The sequence below is a fragment of the Chanodichthys erythropterus genome, chromosome 10 (assembly GCF_024489055.1).
Source record: "Chanodichthys erythropterus isolate Z2021 chromosome 10, ASM2448905v1, whole genome shotgun sequence".
NCBI lineage: Eukaryota > Metazoa > Chordata > Actinopteri > Cypriniformes > Xenocyprididae > Chanodichthys > Chanodichthys erythropterus.
In genome coordinates, this window is record NC_090230.1 from 24,959,115 (window position 1) to 24,981,839 (window position 22,725).

Genomic DNA, 22,725 nt, shown 5'->3' on the forward strand with positions numbered 1-22,725 from the left:
AGCCTGTTAGAAATTGTATATAACACAATTTAACAAGTCTTTAACAGTTATTTTTTACACTCTTCAATCGCTACTGCATAACCACACAATCAACTATAGAACATCTTGCAGTCATATCCATTCTTCATACCTGATTGCCCAGAAACTCATCGAGGTGGCGTAGCTCATTCGTGTTGGTGATCACGCGGTTCAGCGAGGCGTTCCACTGCTCAGAGGCCCGAGTTGACGAGTGACTGATCATGATGCTGGGTGTCCGACCCAGTCTGCCTGCATAAGTCTTTGAATTGTGCGAGCGTAATGGGGAAGTGGCTATGAAAAAAAGAACAATAGAATGAATGAAGGAAAAATACAATGATCTAGATGAATAATGTCTTGTCTTCAGAGTATGCACCTTCTCTTTGATCCAAAAAGGAAGCCAGGCTCAGGTCTCCATCTTCTGGGGTCTGACTTTCTTTATGTGGACGCTTCTTCAGGATTTTTCTGAAAAACCCTGTTGTCCTATGGAACGAAATATACCATTTCGTGAGTTAGCATAACAAGTTTTGGATTTTATTAATAAACACCCTAGCATAACATGCTGGGAGGTCCCATTAGGCAAGGGATTTCACTATCAAAAAACACTCAAGAGATCACACACCTCTGCACAAAGTATGGAATTTCAGGAATCTCCCTTCTCTCATAGCAGATGCCTTGCATCCATATAAAGGAGTCTGTAACCTATGCCAGGAGTCAGACAAATGACTAGCACTGATGTAAGCCAGTGGCCTAATTTTCCCATGAGTTCAAATGAGTCAGATTTCCTGTGTGACCATGTTCTACTACAAATAAGAGTATGTACATTTGGGTTCAAAATGTTGGATGAGTCAATAAGTCCTGTATTTGAGGAAGACAGACTTGCAGATAAGGCAAAGGCCTGACACATATCTATGCAAATATGTGCAAAAGTTTTGTTGCATTGTAAAATGTGTCAAAATGCAGGTCATAACACAATGCAAGTAAGTGTTACATTCCTTAGGGTTGCTGTAGAGGACGTTAGAATAGACTGTCCTCTTCTACAGTCTGATTTGTCTCGGTGAAGCAACAGTTTGAGAATAATAAAAGGTAGTTAAACTGGTAATACTGGCTGGACAGTACCTCTCTGGGGTCGACGGCTGGAGAGGCGATACATCTTGCAGGCTGTGGCTGTCGTGAACTTTTTCCTTCATTGTGTTGGCCTTTGTTCTATCAGGACCAGTATCAGTGCTGGACTGTGTCTAAACCAAAATTTATGAACACATTAAATGTCTTAGTTCTATAGACCACAGTCTGGTATTCAGTAACTACCATTTTTTGCTGATTAGATAACAATGGCATAATGGGCAGTCTGTCACACTGTAAAGAAGAAAGTTCCTTCTTCCTTTGTAGATAACACCTTAAATAAAGCTAAAGTGCGAATGCCTTCCTTTATTTATCCCAAACCAAGTAATAACAAAGTGATTATTTACTTGAAAAAGAATCAAGAACGGAACTTTGAAAGACAAACAATATGGAAAGATAGAGGAAATAAAAAAAGTAAACCAGAGTCTAAATTGTCTGTCAATACTAGTTGAGGTTTTAGTCTGTTATCCCATAAGTCCAGTTTTAAAACCCACTGAGCTGTCAGAATACAAACTGTAGAGCAAGGAGTTTTATTCAATCAGAGCAAGCTCTACTATGTTAGCAGCTTGACAATAGGTCACTCATTGAAGTATGACAGTACAGAATTTGAAATTTTGCAAAGCTGTGTCCTAAAACACTGTCTATTTGATAACAGACTAATGGCATTCAGGATCATTTCTTTTTCCTAAGTGAAGGCCAAGCTCAAGATATCTGCAATCCCTCCCATGATTCCAAGCACTTAATCAACTAGCAACCCACACACCATAGCTCCCCAGACGGCATCTAATATCAGGCTGTAATACAACACCTCAAATGGACTCATGGGGGGCAATGGAAAAGTCCAGTAATCTGCATCCTCCATTTCAACACTTTTAATGGGCAAACATATACGTGCAAGGGCGAGCCGCGGCTTACGTCTTGGACGAGCATTTCCCTGAATCAGCCAGAGAAGCATAATCACTTAAACTCAAGTGACTGTTTCATTCATAATCCTAAATTACCAATGTAACCAGAACAGCAGATTGTCTGGTTGAGTACAGAGACAAATTAGCCCCATTGGGAATCTTGCAGTGGAACTTAACCAGGCACAGAATCAATATATTCCTTGACGTTTACCATAGTATTAACCAGCTGAATCAAGTAAACGTTACCTGTGATGAGCCACCTGAACCTATTTTGGATACATCATCTAGTGACATAGAGATCCCACGATTCCTGGTAAAGTTTGGGAAACCAGATGGAAAATATTGTTAGAATCTTAAGAGGAGATGAAGAAAGTTATTAAAAGGGAGAACAATATAGGAATCCATACTGGAGAGTTTTGATGTTCTTGTCCTCCAGACTTCGGGGTCCTGCCACAAGGTTTTCTGGCTGAGTGTTGCTTCTCGATGGTTCCTTTCTCCTGCTGGTCTCTTCTTTGGCAAGAGCAGGTTGAGCAGCGATGGCCGGGTCACTGAAGCCATTTCTTCTAGGCCCGGAAGTAGGGATATCTAATGGTAAGGTGGAGGGTCGAACAAGTTCGGATGGGACATCTTTAACATCCTTTTTGCCCTTGTCACCTTTCCAAGCCACAAAGGTATACTGATCCAACTCTCTGCTGTCGGACCGCTCCTTCAACTTGCCCTCTGCTTTTCCTGGACTCTCTGGAGTTTTGCTCTTGAAAGTAATATCGTCTTTTCCGGCGGAAGCCGCCCGCTCACTTTCTCTCTGGTTGTGCTCTAGGCCACGTTGTCTCCTCAGCTCCCGTTTTTCCTGACTTCTGGATACTGGTAGTTTGGAAAGTTGAGGAGCTCTGTTTTGGCTCTGTCCAGTCGGGGTTTCAGGAGACATGGGCTTACCTTGTGTACCTTCTTCTCTGGGAAGTGTGGATGATTCTTTCTCAGTTTGTTTCTGTTGCTCCTTGACCTCAAGGTGAGGACCAGCCTCCACTTGAGGAATCTTCTCAGAATTATTTTGCTCTTTTGGGACAGAAACTTCATCAACATGGGCCCTGCCCTGACCTTCAACCTCAACATCCACAGGAGCCTTACTGTGCTCAAGGACTAGTGTCTTCTCATCTCCAGGCTGCTTGCCTGATGTTGGTACTGTTGGTTGTTGTAGTGGCATCTTCTCCTGCTGCTCAGCCTCTAAAGCAAGCCGAGCTTCCCTTTCCTCTTGCTCTTTCTGTCTTCTAGCTGCTTCCTCTTCCTCTCTGGCTTTCCTGGCTGCCTCTTCTTCCTCTTTGAGTCGCCTGGCTGCCTCCTCAACTTCTTTAGCTCGCTTAGCGGCCTCTTCAGCTTCCTTGGCTCGCCGAGCTGCTTCCTCCTCCTCTTTTCTTCTCCGAGCTTCCTCTTCCTCTCTCTTCCTCTTCTCTTCCTTTAGGAAGTAGTACCTAACCAGATCAAATCCAAAACTTACTGAATCATGTTCAATAATCCAAAAAACTATATTAAGGTGATTTCATGATGACTCGTGTTAGGTCTATACCGTTTGCGAGCTGATTGCCCTCTTGCAAGTGCCTGTATCTTTGTGATGGAGGCTCGTGTTTTTTGATATTCAGCTCTTTGTTTGGAACCACGCCATGCTCTCTGGATCAGAACCGCAGCTTGGTAGAACTTCTCTTTGCGGAACATACGCCATGCATGCTGTAGACAAGGTCAATCAAATATCAGACATGAGTAGATTGCCAAAAACAAGACAAGTGCAAGAATACTAACACAAGTTTTTGATATACCTGGATCACGATGGCTGCCTCTCTCTTTCTAATAAAGTCCATCCTCTCCATTTTGGCTCTAAACCAGCGCTGCAAGAATATAATTTTGTGCATGACATCTTTGTGCAGGATGTCCTGAAGCTTTTGCCTTTCAAGCTCTTTGAGATACACCTGTAGAAGTGGAACAACATCAGACATAACTGTTAAGAGTCAATAACTAGAGACATTGTTACTTAAAACATTTCAGTGCAAGTTAACCTTGGTTTTTCCAATCTGGTAGGTAGTGTGGTCAAAGCCAAGCTTGTGCAACAGAGATGATATGTCCTCCAGGGACGTAGCGTTCTTTGGCAGCAACACACGAAACTGCTCAGTAAACTCCTGTAATGCAGAAAAGGAGCTTTTCTTATTCAGACAAACCATGTAACACACTTAGTTTAATTTGTAGGGTTAGGGGTTTATTCCAATCACTAGGTAAAATCTATGCATTACCTGAAAGGTGTATTTGGCTCCATAACCTGATCGTCTGATGCGCACCGTTTCCAACATGCCTGTGTACCGCAGTTGCTGCACAATGAGTGCCTCGTCAAAACACATTTCCCTCTGAATGTTAAATACAAAATAACAAAGAAAATTACTTAAAAGACTTATCTCATATAAAAGATTTCCTCAAAGCTAATGTGCATATATGAACAGTTCATATAAAGACTGGGAATGTGTATGATCATGTTGACTAATTAGTGAACAGGGTGAACAAGGATGTGTTTGCACCTTCTCAGCATTGGAGCGGAGGCATCGGATGAAGAATGGTTCCGCCTTCCCTAGCGTTTCCAGGAGCTTACTTAGAGATGTCTACAAGATAAAGAGAGATCATAATACTGAGTGGAAGACTAGAAGAGAACCACACATGATGCCTTCAGCCTATTACATCCATTAGAGAATAATATTCTTAGCATTCTCTGATGCTAGCATTTGAAATGTAAGTGCTACAATTTTAAGCCGTTCCAAAACGTAGTGAGATTTCTGTTATTCCTTTCTGTCTACTGCCCTGCAACAACAATAGCTCTTCTGGCACAAAATGTTTATGTTAGCATCTAAGCTAACAGCATGTTACTCTTAGCATAAAAATACATAGAAAAGTATTATTTTAACCATTAATTGTTTGCAAAGCATACTGAACTGTTGTACTGATAATTTTCAGCATTGAATAAAATTAATATTCACGCACAAGCACCATCTGGAACAGATTGGTGCTTATGATGCCTTACAATGCTACCTCCACTAGGTAATGGAACAAAGCATTTGGCATGAACAGCCAGGCTAATCTAATATAGTTTTTTTTTTTACTTGAAACTGGGCACTGATGCTGGGAGGACGTTTCTTCTTGTGCAGATGAAGCAAAGACTTGGTGGTGCGGTCATGGAGACCAACTATGAACTTCAGCGAACGAGAGTCCAAAAGGTTCTGCCCAAACACACAAAAAGAGAAAGTGAATTTCTCTCACACAGAGACTTTATTTTGCCACATGAGTGCCATGGGAACATGACAGCATGGAAACTCTCATTCCAGCCAGAGCCTAAGCAGTAGAGTCTTCAAAACATTTACCTTGCACAGCACATGTAACGGAAAGTCATAAACAATCAAATGGTGATGGAAATGAGAATGTACCAGCTGTGCTGCAAATGCTCACAGATTAAAGGTGCTGTTTTTTAATTGAACAGTGTCTATACAGGACAAAATCATTATCAAGGCTATCTATCTCATATATAAAGCACAGTTTGCAGAGAAGACTATGTTTTTCTGTGTGTATGCCAATATTTTTGTAATGGCATGCCCGGCTAGCTTGACCGCATTGACATTACTCTGTCTAAGTCTGGTTGAAGTTATCAAAACACCAGCAAGACACCTTGAACGTCAAACAAACACCAAGTCTGTGTTCTTTTAAATATGCACAGTTTGACCAATTCAAGAATCGAGAGGTTTACCTTGGGAATGAGTTGCTTGGTCTTGGAGTTCTTGTTTTTCCTGTAAGGAGGAAGAGGAAGGTTGATGGTTTGTTGAGATAAAAAATGAATGGACGCAACGTGTTAGTAGAGTGAGTCATGCATTTGCTTGTGGAACATGAGTAAAGGCGCCTATACACTTGAGAAGCTCAGATGGAGCATTTGATGAAGAAGAATGTAAGATTTGTTTACGCAATGGTGTGGAATATGCCAGAACTACATTCAGGCCCAATCAGTTGTCAAACCCACTGAAATTAATGGATTTGCATTGTTCTTGGATGATAAATCTATCATGTAGATGGACAGGAAGATGTAAGATTTGTTGTAGGTGTGGGTCCACAGTCCAGCGATTGAAATAGTCAACCATCTCCATTGAAATCCATAGATTCGCAATGTGTTCTCAGAGGCTAAATCTAGCATGCAGATGGTGTGACAGCAAAGATGGTTTCAGAGGAGATAGGAACGTCATGGAAGGGGGGAATGATGGGCATTTCTCTTGATACATGTAATCTATGGGAGAGGTATTCCTACTTTAGGGTGGATGACCGTTATTATGAGAGGACAAGGTTTATAATTCAACAGGAGTCAATGTCTGTGGTCTTTGTAAGCAATGATTCAGCAGCTTTTCACGCCTCATAAAACATTACAGACTTAATGGGTGGGTCTTGAGAACCAATAAGCTCATGCAGCATGTTATTAGCATGTGGATACCATTCCAAGCTAGTGTTAATGAAGATCAAACTGCTTTCAGCTCATAAACTCTGCATTCCTCTTACATACGCCGCCAGGGAGCCATCTAAAAATAATTGAAGTACTTGTTAGATGGGTATTATTGGAGCAGGGTTAAGGGTGGTTTGAGTTACGCAGTAAATCATAAGGTTAGCCGACAAGTAATGCTGTAAATTTGGGAAAGTTTGATAGCAGGGACTGTTCTGCGAAGATTTCTCACAACTAAGCTTAGCAGAGAGCCAAAAGCATTGGCTTCAATGCCAAGATATGAAGGGTCGGCAAGGTGGACCCATCCATTCAAGGCCAGAGAGGAGTCAGCGGTCAAACTCACTGGAGGGCGTGACGCGGGAACCGTAGGCGACCCCAGGACTGCAGCAGCTTACGTGGATCTTCCCCATCCAACTGCAAGTCCTTAATGGAGTTGATGATTTGGGCATGCATGTCCCTGATTCAGCCCGGTGGAAAGGTGGGAGAGTTGGGGAGACAGAGGGAGTAGGTAAGATGGGTGGGGAAGGGAAAGTATAGGAACCCAACACCAATGTTGTTAACAGAATACGGGAAAACAAACGCCCTCCACCACAAAAAAGGAATCCATAATGTGGACATGAACAAATGCAGGCAAGTGTGTTAAATTTGAAATTAAAAGACTCTTAATTTGGTGAACTATTCCTTCAAGCTTCAGTGGTGAATCCATGCTGTTGTTACACTGGTTTTGACCTGACGGGGTGTTAAATGGGGGTCGGCACCCCATTCAGCAAAGGCCTGGATTCATGCACTGGTTGACTTACCACGCGGATCAGAACAAGAGGAGGTCAAACAGTTAGGATTGGCACTTGGGGCTGGGAACACACTGCTAATAGCTCCTCCACAAACCAGGAAGTGAACCTAAACGTCTTTAAAGGACATTTTATGGTTTCCTTCCCACTTTGGGGCACTTAGAGGTAATAAACCTCAAGGTGCCGACAGGGATTTATGAGTGCATGTTGTAGATTTCTTTGAACAAACCAGGTTAAAACTCAAACTCTGGCTTGGCCTTTGATCATATGAAGAGAGAAGAGCTTGCACTGCTAGTTTCTGGATCCTGCGAACATCTGAATGTGGTATTTGAGTTTGCTCACAATACCAGAAACCCAGCCTTCCCAAGCTGCCAAGCTCTCCCTGTCTGACCTCAATGTTCTGCTTAAGTCCACTTACTTCTTACTCTCATAACTAGCAAAGATGTCCTCAAAAGCCTCTAGAGGGCGCTCCTCTGAATGATCAAAGGAGAAATCAAGCATAGGAGCATGGCTGTAGAAAATAAACACCACACACACACAGTCACTCAAGGGCCAACGCCACCAGCAGGTGCCGATCTATGACCAGCTTTATTGACCGTACTGGTTAAACTTTAGTGAAACTGATCACAGGTCAGTAACTGAGGGGAAACCCTTGACAAACACCAGAGGAAAAGCACAGGGACATTGCAGGAATATACTTGATAATTTTCACAAAATATAAGTCAAGAACATGTCCGGGTCATATTTCCCTCCAAAATAAAAAGAAAGAAAAAGGGACGGCATTTTGCATAATTATACAGACGTGATCACCATTATTGTCATTATGATATTTTCACAGCCCACCCACCTTTCATTAGTAAAAAGTGCCAAAAATAAAGTTAAATTGTCTGTAATTTATGGTGATTAAATTGGAATGACTGATACAGGGGTATTTAAATAAATAAAATGATAATTTTGTCTACTTAATATAGCGTCGATTGTGTTTTTTGCTTTTTAAAATGAAAATATTTAATTTTATTTCTTCATGCAAAATGTAATTTCCTTTTTTTTTTTTTTTAGATTAAATATGACCTGGACATGTTTATGTGACATTCACCCAATATATACTGTGTTATATTGTGTAGTTTCTTGAATACTCTGAGGGACGAAATGTATGAGATTACTGTGAGAATCGGCCTGCAATGTGCCTTTGTGGAGAGACCGAGGTCACATGATCACCTGCCACACAAAGGCAACTAAAGGACAGGAAGAGATCAAGTTCCCTACAATACTTCCTCTCTCTCTCTCTCTCTCTCTCTCTCTCTCTCTCAGACACACCAGCCTGAGTCCAAAGCTTACCGGTACATCCTCTCAATGGGCACATTGGATCTCTGCAGCTCTCCTAGAGGAACTCTGGAGTTTGGTCTGACCACACCTGTACGTCCACACACACAGACACAAACAGCGTTGACAGTGTTATTTCAACATGCGACGACACACCCCACCCAAAAAGTCTTGCAAACAATATTACTCACTTATTTTTATTATCCCTTCTTAGTTTAATCATTCAGAAATCCTTCTAAATATGACTGTTTGCGTCACTGGGCAGCTTTCTCACGTGCAGACTATAAATAACCTTCTTAGACCCTGAGAATCCAAAGTTTTGGACTAATCTAAAACTAATCCATAATGCTCCATGAGTTACCCGCAGTCTTGGCTGCCCAGCGGCGACCGGCCTCGTTGAAGGCGGCCAATGCGCGGACGGTGGCACGGAGGATCCCCCATCGGAACATCGCCAGTGGATCCATCCCGATCAACTGCCGGACATAAGCTCGGTCACTGCTCCGCAACAGAGCCACGATATCCGGACGCATGTGATCCGTGTTCTTCTCACGGAAATCCTGTTGCAGCCAATTTACATCAACATTAGCAGAGTCATTTTACAAAACAGTTTAACATTAATATTAATTGGTTAAAATGTTAATATATTAAAATATGATAAATATATTTTATTTTTATTAGTATTTATACATTTATTAATTAATAATTTTACTATGCTATAACAAAAAAGTTGCCATAAAATTAAATATCAATTAAACTATTACATATTAATATGAATATATATGATACATTATTTTTATAATAAACAAATAATTTTACTGTGTCATTAAAGGCATTTTGTAAACATATATATATATATATATATATATATATATATATATATATATATATATATATATATATATATATATATATATATATATATATATATATATATATATAATTATTATTATTTTTTTTAATTATTATTATTATTATTATTTGGGCTGCCCAAAAAAATAAATAAATAAAAATAAACATAAAAAAATATTTTAATACAGCTTTAACAATTAATAATTTCACTATGCGTCATTAAAGACACTTTAAAAAATAATAACATACATCATTTTATTTTCATTAAAATTATTTATGTTATTTATATATATATATATATATATATATATATATATATATATATATATATATATATATATATATATATATATATATATATATATATATATATATATATAATATAGTTTACAAAATGCCTTTAATGACACAGTAAAATTATTTGCTTACTATAAACATAATGTATCATTAACATATAACATAAATAATTTAATATATAATAAATAACACTAAATACCAAAAAAAAAAAAAAATAATAATAATAATATATTAAATACAACATACAAAAAATATTTTAATACAGCTTTAACAATTCATAATTTCACTATGTGTCATTAAAGATACTTTAAAAAAATAATAACATACATCATTTATTTTCATTATTTGGCCAGAAAAAAAAAAATAGCACATTTTGTAAAGATCAACAAATTTATTTTCATTATTTAATTTTTTTTAAGATATATTAAAAATAGTAGTTATTCTAAATATATACAAAAAATAATTAAAAATAATGACATTAATATAGTACACTGTAAAATTATCATTAATAATCATTTTATATATATATATATTTGATATAAAATTAATCTTGACAAAATGCCTTTAATGACACATAGTAAAATTATTACTCATATTAAGCTGTATGTTAATATTTATAATAATAATATTTTATTTTTAATTGTTTTTGTCAGGCCAAATAATGAAACCATTTTAAACCGTTACCTTAATCTGGTATTTGACCTTCCCAGCAAAATGGAGGATGACGAAAGCAGGTTCCATCACTGGAGTCGCCACAAAGTAATGGTTCTGTTTGTGCTGCTGTTTGAACTTTGCCAGCAAGGTTTTATCAGTGGCGTGAGGAAAGCTACAAAGAAAATGCGTTGATGAGAATACAGACAAAAAACATTCTGGCAATGATGAGCAATGAACCAGTGAGAGATGAATGGTCTTACTTGCTCTCCTCATCAAGTAAATAGAGGAGTCCAGTGGGCTTCTTGCTGATGAGGTGAAGACATCCGACGTTATCGGTGTAGTCGATGTTGTGCCAGGTGATGCCCTCGGACTGATACTCCTCCTGCAGATTGACCAAATACATTTCTCATTCAAATCGCCATAGGAAAAGGGCGTATGAAGGTTGTGACCGTGCAAACCCGCAGAGCCCACTAACCTGTTCAAGTTTAAAAATGTGCTGGTTGAAGTAATACTGAAGCTGCTCGTTGGCGTAGTTGATGCAGAATTGTTCAAAGCTGTTGGTCTCAAAGTCTTCGAAGCCGAAGATGTCAAGCACACCAATAGACAAACACTGAAATAAGGCAGAAACAACTTGAGAATAAGACCTTGAACAACCTTTAACGAAAAAATGTTAATTGCTCACCGAAACGGACTCCTCCATGTCTTTCTTATTGAGCAGCGCGTGATTGATCCGCAGGACGATCCAGTCGAACAGAGCGCTGTACAACGACTTGGCCATGGAGTCCCGCGCGGTGATCGCCTGAAGAAACCGCACTCGTTTACATACAAAACATCTGGAAGCTCCGATAAAACTGGCAGAGCGAGCGGCGTATAAAAGCATACCTCGCTGTGGCTGTAGGGCAGAATCAGCTTGTCGTTTACAGTCACTGTTTTCCTCTTGGTAAGAGCCTCCACCAACAGCTCCTCCTTGACCTGCACCAAAACACACGTTTGTGAAACCTCATCCATACAGAGAGCATGAATACAGCATGTGATCAGAAACAAAATTCAAGGAAAATCCTTTTTCTCCATTTAATATGACTACACACAATTATAGTAAAAATAATAATTAATCCTTTTTTTTTAATTATACAAATTAAACAAATCAAATGAAATGTATTACTATCGCAATAATACTATGGTACAGTAAGAAATTAATAATAATAATAGTAATATTATAATAGAAAATATTTACAAAATAAACATTATTATTATTCTTGAAATATTTTCATTAATATCTTGTTTTTATTTTATTATTTACAGTATAAACAAATAACCAAATCAATAAAGGATATATTAATATATTACTAACTATTGCTATAGTACTATTTTGAATGTAAACAAAAAAGTATTTAATAATAAATAAAATGAAATATATATAAAATAATATATAATCATTATTAACATTCAAACTGTTTTTGACATTTTATTTCATTAATTGAATTATAACAATTAACAAAAAAATCTATAGAAAAGAAATGAATATTAATATCGCAATAATACTACTGTACAGTAAAAATGATCATTCAATAATAATAATAATATAAAATATTTATAAAATTATGTATAGAATAAAAAAATATAATAAATAATAATAATAATAATAATAATATTTTTTTAATTATTTAAATTATTATAAAATAAAATAAAAATGAATATATTAGTATATTACTATTGCAATAATACTATCGTAATGTAAAAAAGAATATTCAATAATAATAATAATATAAAATAATTAATATTATTCAAACTATTGTTGAATATTTTATGTTATTCTTTGAATTATAATAAATGAAACAATCAATTAAGAAATATATTAATATTGAAATAATACTTTTGTACTGATAAATAAATGTATGTCTAAAATAATAATAAATAAATGAAATAATGATTTTATTTTACAAAATATGAAAAAATAATATTTAATATTTATGGCAGTATACAGCTTTTATTTGGGTGTAAAACTGCTAGTAGACCTTAAAACTTCTCTTTTGTTGACAACAAATTTATAAATGATTCTCATGACACATTTGGCAAGGTATCCATGCATTAAACACATGTATTTTAAATGCATTTCAAAATGCAGCTATTTCCCCCCTTCTGATTTACATAACTCACTTGGGTCAAACTTCAGGTTGAAAAAAATCTGGAAAAAAAAAAAGGTCAGAAATGGAGATCCAGGGATCCAACTCCTCCCACTTCTCCACCCCCTGGATCTCGTGTGTTCTGCAGTGAGGGGCTACTGCACAGATGGGAAGTTTCAAAAACACATTTACCTTCAGCAGGTCTGAGAGCGTTGAAAGCACCTCCGGAGGCCCGACCTCCAGCCCTTCCTCTCTGCCGGACGACTTCTGACTGTACGTCACGTTACCCAGGTACAAGATGGCCGACAGGATGGAGAATATCCTACAAGGAACGCAACAACAAACCAAACCTCTCAGATACGAGTCTGCAAAGACATGAGTCCATATGGTTTGACAGGAAACTCACTGTCTTTTGGTGGCCGGCAGGAAGCCGACCATCTCCATCGCCTGCTGCAGTCGCTCAAAGTCGTGTCGAAGGTCATCTGCATCTTCTATCGTAAAGTTTTGCTGCAAGCAAAGAGCAAAAGACTGTTGCAATTCCAGGCTAACTGGATGTTGTTTAATTGTAGAGCGATGGTGAAGGACTCAGAATGAGTGTATATGAGAGCGTTCACCTGTTTGAGGTAGAAGTATTCTTCGGGCTGCAGGAGCTTGAATTCTCGCCGCTCGTCCTCCGACGCGCCCACCAGCAGATAGTAAAACACGTGGTAGTTCCTGTGTGAAGAGTTAGTTTGAAATCGTAGTTTGCAGGATAGTCAAAGTAAACAACAGTCAGTCTGCCACTTACTTAGCTTACTTAACAAAAGGCAGCTAAAGACACTGAACTTGTTTTTAGACAAACGTTCAAATTAATCAATTCACTATGGAAAATCCCAATGCTATGCCATTTTACTATACAATATTTTAGAAACAGCTGTCCTATGATATATATAGTTTTTTTTTAAATATTAATTTAACATGAACTATTTGAATTCATTCATAAATAATGGTACTATTTATTTATATTGAAAAAAACTCATTGGTAATACAAAAAAGTCTATTTCAACTTATTCAGATATTAAACTTGAAGGAGGACATATCTTGTTTTTGGACCAGTTCATGTACGATGCACAGCATAAATGAATATACACCGTCTGAAACTTCTGTCATTAATTACTCAATTACTTAGAAGACATGTTAGGGATCTTTAGAGATATAATGTTCCAGCAAGTCTTCTTAATCAATTACCAAAGAAGCATGTCAAAATTATTCAGGAAAATAAGATTTTCTTATCAAGATGATAAAATGTTGTGTAGCCAAAATGAGTACACCCTCCTAAAAGTTACTAAATAAAATGAAATAAAAATGTTCTGGTCTACGTTTCAGGCATTGTTTGATCAACAGGTAAGTATGTTGAACCAAAACATTTAAAGAAAAGTCATTTCTTGACAGTTACAGTGTTATATAGCCCACTGAATCATTCTCAGACCACTTGGGAGAGAATCGTCTGGAGACTTATTTCTTAGCACAAAAGAGGAGAGTGGTACCAAATCATTGTTTTAAGTGTGGAAATATAACAAAAGTAACACAGAAATTCAAAAACAATGGACTTGTGATAAGGCCCCTGAAATAATTAGGCCTTCATTTTCATTTAGCTTTCATTTAGTGATGAGGGATTTAGTGACGAAAAGACGTTTTTTTATTATTATTTTTATTTAAATGTATTTATATTTTATCTTTATTTATTTATTAAATTTGAAAGCGATCTTGAGACCAAATCATTTGCATGAACCATTTGAATGAATGAATCATAGTACTATTTATTTAAATTCATTAAAATATTTATCATAATACAGTTTGTCCCTCAAAATATTATATATTTATTTAATTCAATAGAAATAAAAATTACATCTGAAGGAGGTGATATCTTGTTTTTTTAACCAACTTCTTTCACATTAACTATTCAAATTATTCAGTTCACTAAGGGGAATCCCAAATGCCACACTGTAGTTAGCTTGTAACAAAGACGTTTTACAATATTTTGGAAACATCTTATCTTCTGTCATGCTACTGAAAAATGTTGCCAAGTTTGTAACGTTCCTATTTTTAGCCCTACACCGGTACAGGGTCTGTTTTTCGAGTTCTGCAACCTGATTATCTTCTACAACTACCACAGTGAGCTGATAAAGATGAGGTTAGTGCTGCAGAAGATTATCAGAGCGATGGATCAACAGATACACACACTCGTCTGTGGGAACCATCTGTCTCTAGAAAAGTCTGGTTTTCACCGCAAAGTAAAAACATTTCGAAAGGTTTTACCTCTCGTTCTTCTCTCTGGACACCAAGCGGGATTTCTCCAGCAGATATTTTTCAACCACAGCTCTGAAAGACAATGAGAAACATTTCAAACTTCAGATACCAGCAGCTCTTTGTCATAAATCAGAGCTTCAAAGCGCACAGATGTCAATCAATGCGGCAGATGGCCTAAACAAAACCCTCAATAGAGCGCAACAGTGAACACCCACTTTATTCCCATTCATTATCCATCAAAAAGATCTTCGATAAGACATTCTAAGACTTGAACCAAATCTGGGATGAATCCTAATAACACAAACTTAGTTTTGAAGCAAAAGGTACAGTGTGTGTACTAGTGTCCAGTGTCCACTTAATGGCCGTCATCCGATGAAGTAGGCCACCCTACACTGGGCCGGAGAACAATAGGGTCACTGAAAGCATCCGTATGGCTTTATTGACTTCTCTCGGCCTTTGTTTAGAGGAGTACAAGTGCAGCGCAGTCGCCATTAGGGGCTTTTGCACCGGGTAGTTATAGAAACTAGCCACCAGGACGGCCCCCCGAGAATTACATTTTCCCCTATGGCCGTTTTCGTGGTTGCATTCGCAACGCCATTAGGAACTCTGGGGTGACGTAAGCCGGCCGACAGTGACCTCTTTTAAAAGGGTTAGTTCACCAAAAAAATAAATTCTGTCGTCATTTATTCACCCTCATGTCTTTCCAAACCCGTAAGACTTTCGTTCATCTTCAGAACACTAATGAAGATATTTTAATGAAATTTCTGTCACTCCATTGACAGTCTACACAACTGACTTTCAAGCCCCATAAAGGGAGTATAGACATAATTTTCTTGGACACCTTTCTGGGACTTGAAAATGGTAGTTGCATAGACTGTCAATGGAGGGACAAAAAGCTAAAATCATTCCCAGTTCCTGCGCTGCGAACCTGCCAAAAAGCCAATAGTTATATGAATTATAGCTGCTTTTCCACCACATGAACTTTCCTTACTTTGGGGTGGTACTCGGTGTGTTTCGACCACAGGAGTTCCAGCTAAAAAAAAATCCCTCCTCCTCAGAAAGTCCCTGCTCACGAGGTAGTACTTTTCCAAAGTTCTGGAACTTTCGGGGGTGGGACTTGGTTGCTGAACATTGGTTGAGTTCATGCAACACTTTGATTGGTTGACTGGTCAACCACCACTATTTTTAAAAGACTGTTGTGCTGCGTGCAGTAAGAGTTGTTTAAAAAATACGAGCGATGGACCAACGATAAGGTTCTGGCTTTATTAAGCTTATATGCGGAGGACAAAATCCAGCGGGAACTGGAAAGTCACACACAGTCCTACATCACCAGACTAATTTGCCTAATCTTCACGGTACTTTAGACTGCGATGGAAATGCAGATAAAATGTCAGGGGGGAAAAAAGGTTCCTTGGACAAAATTTTTCAGGTAATTTCAGTGGAAGCGCAGCTTATGAAAACGTTGCTCCAGTGCAAAAGCCCCTTTCGACTAATAAAGCACATGGATCAAAGCGCAGTGGATGAATGTCATGCGAATGTTTGGTCAAAAATGTCCAGGTAATATTACACCCAAAATAAAAACTCTAAATTTTTTTTTAAATAACTATTTTGATTAAAATAAGTAGTAAAAACCCCATTAATTTTCTCTATAGGGAATTTGATTGTGAACAATAAATTATAAACCATTAAAGACAGCCTTATTGTGAGCGGCGAGGTTGTTCATCGATGGTATTTGCTTCTGCTGAAGCCGTCAGATTGCATTATTCCAGCTTATTTTTAAAATAATTGTGTTTCTGGTGAAAAACTACATTACCCATAATTCTGTACAGAAAATTCCACCAATCAGGGAGTCAGAACAAGCAAAACACTCCAAAAGGTTTTGTTGGCTCCGCCCACTATTATGCAGCACTGTGAATTACATAATTCTCTCAGCGCTCTCAAAAGGAGTAAGGAGGAAACAAACAAAAAAACTAGACAGACAACATGTCAAATTCCAGTCAGTTTCCCAGAATGAACAATAAACCACAAAAGTCAAGCACAACACATGCATTCATCCACTGATCTCTGCTATCAAAGCTGCTCTGCGGTGGAGGAACCATGTCGGATCCACTGGTTCCTTAATTGTGTTTATACAGCGTGAAGGAGGAAGTGATGCGTATGACTGGAGTGTGACGTCAGCAGTTACCGCAGTGACACAGCGGCAGATGGCAGGGTGTGTGAGAGTGAACAGCAGCTGATAAGAGCTTCAAAAGGCAAGGGTCACGTACTGAAGGCCACAGGCTCCTCACAAACGTGACTCTGGCTGCAGCACACATGAAATGAAAGCGAAATAAATGGTTTCTCACCCTCGCACCACTCCACTGTCAAGGTAATTGACCTGGATGAACTTTCCAAATCGGCTGGAGTTGTTGTTGTGGGCGGTCTTGGCATTTCCAAATGCCTGTTGAGAGAAAAAAAAACAAACAGGATGTGTGAAAATGATATATTTTTTGTTTCACTTTATGCACAAGTTTTGATTTGTATGTTGTTACGGGAAGACACGAGTATTTTGCGGTCATTCTAATCTTTACATTTTGATCTAAACTGAACATTAAAAATGATTTTTTTTAAAACACTAAATTATATTATGATGGCATTATTAATAATATTATAATTACTACATTTTCGTATAATATTTATTATGATCAATTATTAATAATAAATTAAAATATAATAGCTAAACAACAATAAACTAGTACTTACAGTAAACATTATCATAAATTACGATAAATTATTTTGTAAACAATACTTATTTTTAATAATATTTTCACAAATGATAACAATAGATACAATATTATAAACTATTTGATTTAATTAAATACAAATATTTTATTAAAACATTATTAACACTATTTTTATTATCATTACAGTTCTTTTAAAAATAAGAAAAAATGTGTTTTTCTGTAAATGATCTAAAATCATTTATAATATATATTCATTTATATCATATATTATTTTTATTATTATTATTATTATTATTATTACAAACTAGTAATAAAAATATAAATAAATATCAAGAGTAATAGATTAACAAACTATTTCAAAACAATACAAATGTATTATTAATTAAATAAAAATTCAATAATAATAATAATAATAACAACAATAATAATTATTACTGTAATTACCAATTATCAATAATAAAACAGATTAAAATTATAATAAACTATAATATATAAATTAAAATATGATTCATTTATATAATAGCTAAACAATACAAATGTATTAATTAAAATATTAATATTAATTATGATTATAATTGTATAATTTAAATAATAATAATAATATTAATAATAATAATTATTAATGTGATTAACAAATACTAATAATAAAATAGATAAAATAGATAAAATGATATATATATATATATATATATATATATATATATATATATATATATATATATATATATATATATATATATATATATATAACATAATTTATTATCTATTTTATTATTAGTAATTGGTAATCACATTAAGCATTATTATAATTTAAATGATGATACAATTATAATCATGATTAATTTTAATTAATAATACATTTGTATTTATATATATATATATATATATATATATATATATATATATATATATATATATATATATATATATATATATACATATATATATATACACACACATACACATACACACACACACACACACACACACAATAAAATGCAATAATAAAAAGTATATTACTAATTACTATTATTATTATCATTACTATTCTTTTGACTATTATAATAATTATTATTATTAAAAAAAATATCAATTTTATTAATAATAATAGAATTGTTAATGGATAAACTTTTTAAACAACAAACAAAACCATATAAGAATATATATTTAAATAGTATATAAAGACAGTGGAACAGATTTAAAAAATGTTAAATCATGTTTCAGATGCAAATAACTCCAGCCCGACTGACTAAAACAAACAAACAGTCTGTATTTGAGTGAAGCGCCTGATGGCCGTCAGTTCTGTGCTCCGACTCCTGATGTTATCGCCTGTAAAATCACGTCACCTCCTCCTCCACCCGTCCGTTCACACCTCCATCTGTGTGACAACGGTCCCGTGATTAATGCGGCTCTGGTGTGGAAAGCGCCGCGGGCCAATGCCAACCTCTGCCAGAGGGCACAGCGCAGCCCCTTCCCTCAATGTGGGACAGTGTTCGCCCAGATCGGCCAACAAAAGCCCTGCGGCGGGGGGAAGTGGGCTCTGTGCATGTTAAAGAGGGAGGCTTTGTGCCAGACACCAGTGGAAAAACGGCTGGGGGAGGGGGAAGGGCGCTAACCTAATTAAGATTCCCTGCAGTCGACCTGTGACCCGTTTCACAGAGCACACGACCAAATATTGGGGAAAGCTGGAATGTGTAGTGTAGCCAATCAGGACTGCCCAAAAATTACAATTCTGTCAGTTCTGGAACACAAAGCAAGAAACTTCATCCAACTCTTTCCTAACAGCTTCAAGCAGCTACATGTGTCAAGCTCCAAATAAAAGAATAAAACTATCCAACAGTTGTCCGTATGACCAACAGCTTTCCCATATTAATGCCAGTAAAGATATTTACGATGCAAGGTTTTCCCTCCATCTTATACACTCAGATTTGTGTGATGCTTTATTGACACATAAATTTATGTCTGTTCATCATGAGCATCACGTCATATATAGTGCATGACTCTACGGACTACTTTCATGATGCCTTAACAGTGTATTTGGTCATTTTTGGAGTTTGATGGACATGGTCAATATAAAATACTGAAAAGAACTGCATGAATATTTTTCAAATAAATAAATAAAAAGAAATGAATAAAAAGAAATTAAATAAATAATGAATAAAAAATAAAAATACAACAAAAAACTAACTAAAAAATAATGACCAAGTAAATATATAATGAACCCATAAAAGTAGTAATGAAGTAAATAAACAAATAAATAAAAAGTAAAAATAATCAAGTAAACAAACAAACCAACCACGAAATAAATAGACTAAGAAAAAATAAATACAAATAAAATAAAAACAAATAACTAAATAAATATAAACAAATAAAGTTAATAAATATTAAATAAAATAAATCAATAAGTACATAATAAAACTGTAAATAAATAATAACTAAGTACATCTAAAAATGACTAAATAAACACAAATAAAAGTAAACAAATAAATAAACAGTCCAAGCGAAAATTAAATAAGTAAATCAAACTAAAAATGAATAAATAAATGACTATGTAAATGTTTAACATCAAAAATAGAAATAAAGTAAATAAGAAATACTTAAATAAAAATAAAATGAATTAAATTAGATGAAAAAATAAAATAAGTAAAAATACAAGTATTATCTAACAAATAACTAAATATAAACAAACAATAACAAAGTTAATGGATAATGATACAATAAAAACAAATAACTAAGTAAATAAAAATAAAGTACGTGAATAATAACTCAGTAAATCTAAACAATAACAAACAAACAAAAAATGACTAAAATAAATAAATAAACCACTAAATTAATAGACCTAGCAAAAAAACTAAATAAATAAGTAAATCAAAATAAATAAACAAAAAAAATAAAATGACTATGTAAATATATAAAGCATCCATAAAATAAATAAAGTAAATAATACATAAATAAAAATAAATAAATAAATAAAATGAATTAAATTAAGTGAAAAAATAAAATACCAATTAAGTAAAAATAAATAAATGTATTATTTATAGCAGAAACAATAGTTTTATTTTAGAATGAAAATAATAAATCATACAAACTATGACAAGAATTTTTATTTTTGGGTGAACTATTTCTTTAAGATTCTCAAGACACGACAAAATTAAGCCTTTCACCAAAGATTTCTGGGACATGACAGGAAGAAAGTTCATGAGAATGTTCATAAGAAGAAAAATCATAAGATTCACGGGAAAAAAAAAAAAAAAAAAAAACACAGAAGTGAAAGATTTTTCTCAAGTAAGTTGGAAAGCGTCCAGACGGAGTCACTAGATAAACAACACAACATCTCACTCAAGCAGTCAGACGGTTCAGACTCAAACACGTCCTTACAAACGCTGCGATTGGTTGTGGGACTCAAGCCAGACCGGGGAATGAAAACAGAAAAGGGGTAGGGGAGAAGACAGAAACCTGCCGACCTGTCTGGACTAGTTCTTATTCTTCCTCGTTATTTGGGAGTCAGCAGCTCGCTGCAGATTTCCACGACAAAGCCACAAGTCTCTAGTTCCGTATAGAAACTACAACTTCAACAACAATAAATATCACTCAGGTTAACTCCGATTTGAGCAGAGGCAGGGACCGACCCTCTGAGTCACTTCGAAAACTCACTAAAACAACAACAGCAGTGTGTGAAACTGACTCACCTGCTGCCACACATGAGGTCTGAGAGGGAAAAATTCAATATTGAAACATAAATATTATTATATTAATATAACAATTTAGGATTATTATGTATAACAATAACAACATTAATAATAAATAAATACATTGTTATAGTTCATTATATATTATTTATATTAGATATACATAACATATAATAAATTATTGTGTACATAATAAATATTTAATTATTATATGATATAAATTCAATACATTATATATTAATTATGTATGCATGTATTTATTACAAATTATATATTATATATACATAATTATTAGTTTATAAATTATTAAATATATTAAATATATTATAAACTATCATATATTTGTTTTTTATTATTATTAATACCATATATAATAAATATTATATTAATACAATAATAATATTAATACTAAAATGCATATAAATTACAATTTATATTGTTTACATTATATATTTTATATTATATTTATATACAAACAAATATTTATATATAATAAATATAATTCAATTATTATTAAATAATACATTACCTTATTTATAACATATGTATGATGCATATTTACACAATTATTAATATATGTATTAAATTATCATTAACGTTTTAATTATTATTGAATGATATATATAAACTATATATAACATTATACATTATATTTTATAATATATATTATTTATGTATATACCCACAAACATATGTACATATACATATTTATTTGTGTTTTATTTATTAAATATTTATATATTTATTTCTATTTAAATGACAAAACAACTGTGTATAACTCTAAACAGACTATTCCTTTTCTGCCTGAACTGCACATCGTTCAGCCATCTGGTTTGACGGCCACTGAAATCTAAGCCATGCATACAATGCATCTCGAATCAACAAAGACTCTTTATAAAAGGCCAGTAGAATCCTATTACTCACAAATAACACTATGGGACACTCACATGACTGTTAAATATAGCAGCTTCTCCTTTTATTCTCGGCCTCGGAGCAATCATGTTCAAATATCAGGCCAAGACATTCTCGCCATCTCAAGAAGTGACTTCATTCTTTTTCTGCCTCTTCAGCATTAGCACAAAAAGACGAGTACGGGTGGTTTTGTTTGCCCTTATGATATTAGCTGGTGACAGCGTGTACGAGCGCTAATTGAGACCATGAACACAATGGCATTTAAACAAACATCCTTCAGGCAGAAAGAGGCATCAATTCATTCACTCACAATAACAAACACTACACATTTGTACATTTTCTGAAAAAAAAAGGTGAAAAAATAGCTATGCCTTTAGGGAATGAAATACATAAACGGAGTGCTCTCAAGAAAGAATAGTTTTTAATCCTAATTTACGCTAAAAATATTGGGTTATTTTTTCTACCCAAGTCCTGAGCCTTTTGGGCTATTTTTCCAGTCTTTGGGTAGTTTTGTGTTACCCTGATCCTGGAA

General features: G+C 35.0%; 1 protein-coding gene across 12 annotated transcripts in view; it reads right to left on the reverse strand.

The window, feature by feature from the left end:
- si:zfos-588f8.1 overlaps positions 1-22,725 on the reverse strand; it is a 56,632-nt gene that overhangs the window by 7,089 nt on the left and 26,818 nt on the right. For 9 of the 12 annotated variants that reach the window (XR_010896144.1, XM_067396704.1, XM_067396700.1 and 6 more), the window contains exons 3-28: positions 17,215-17,309; positions 14,879-14,941; positions 13,195-13,294; positions 12,987-13,087; positions 12,773-12,902; positions 11,340-11,429; positions 11,140-11,256; positions 10,933-11,067; positions 10,718-10,839; positions 10,488-10,629; positions 9,019-9,214; positions 8,673-8,748; positions 7,753-7,845; positions 6,890-7,003; positions 5,812-5,851; positions 5,174-5,290; positions 4,598-4,678; positions 4,319-4,429; positions 4,088-4,207; positions 3,851-4,000; positions 3,604-3,761; positions 2,450-3,508; positions 2,289-2,352; positions 1,135-1,253; positions 392-498; positions 131-309 (exon numbers count right to left, since the gene is read on the reverse strand). Coding sequence is in view for 11 of the 12 variants with exons in the window: in XM_067396704.1 (XP_067252805.1) it covers positions 131-309; positions 392-498; positions 1,135-1,253; positions 2,289-2,352; positions 2,450-3,508; positions 3,604-3,761; positions 3,851-4,000; positions 4,088-4,207; positions 4,319-4,429; positions 4,598-4,678; positions 5,174-5,290; positions 5,812-5,851; positions 6,890-7,003; positions 7,753-7,845; positions 8,673-8,748; positions 9,019-9,214; positions 10,488-10,629; positions 10,718-10,839; positions 10,933-11,067; positions 11,140-11,256; positions 11,340-11,429; positions 12,773-12,902; positions 12,987-13,087; positions 13,195-13,294; positions 14,879-14,941; positions 17,215-17,309 (3,879 nt within the window). In the remaining variant the exon portion in view is untranslated. The remainder of the gene's footprint in view (positions 1-130; positions 310-391; positions 499-1,134; positions 1,254-2,288; positions 2,353-2,449; positions 3,509-3,603; positions 3,762-3,850; positions 4,001-4,087; positions 4,208-4,318; positions 4,430-4,597; positions 4,679-5,173; positions 5,291-5,811; positions 5,852-6,889; positions 7,004-7,752; positions 7,846-8,672; positions 8,749-9,018; positions 9,215-10,487; positions 10,630-10,717; positions 10,840-10,932; positions 11,068-11,139; positions 11,257-11,339; positions 11,430-12,772; positions 12,903-12,986; positions 13,088-13,194; positions 13,295-14,878; positions 14,942-17,214; positions 17,310-22,725) is intronic. The other 3 variants (XM_067396702.1, XM_067396703.1, XM_067396705.1) reach the window with 3 other exon arrangements.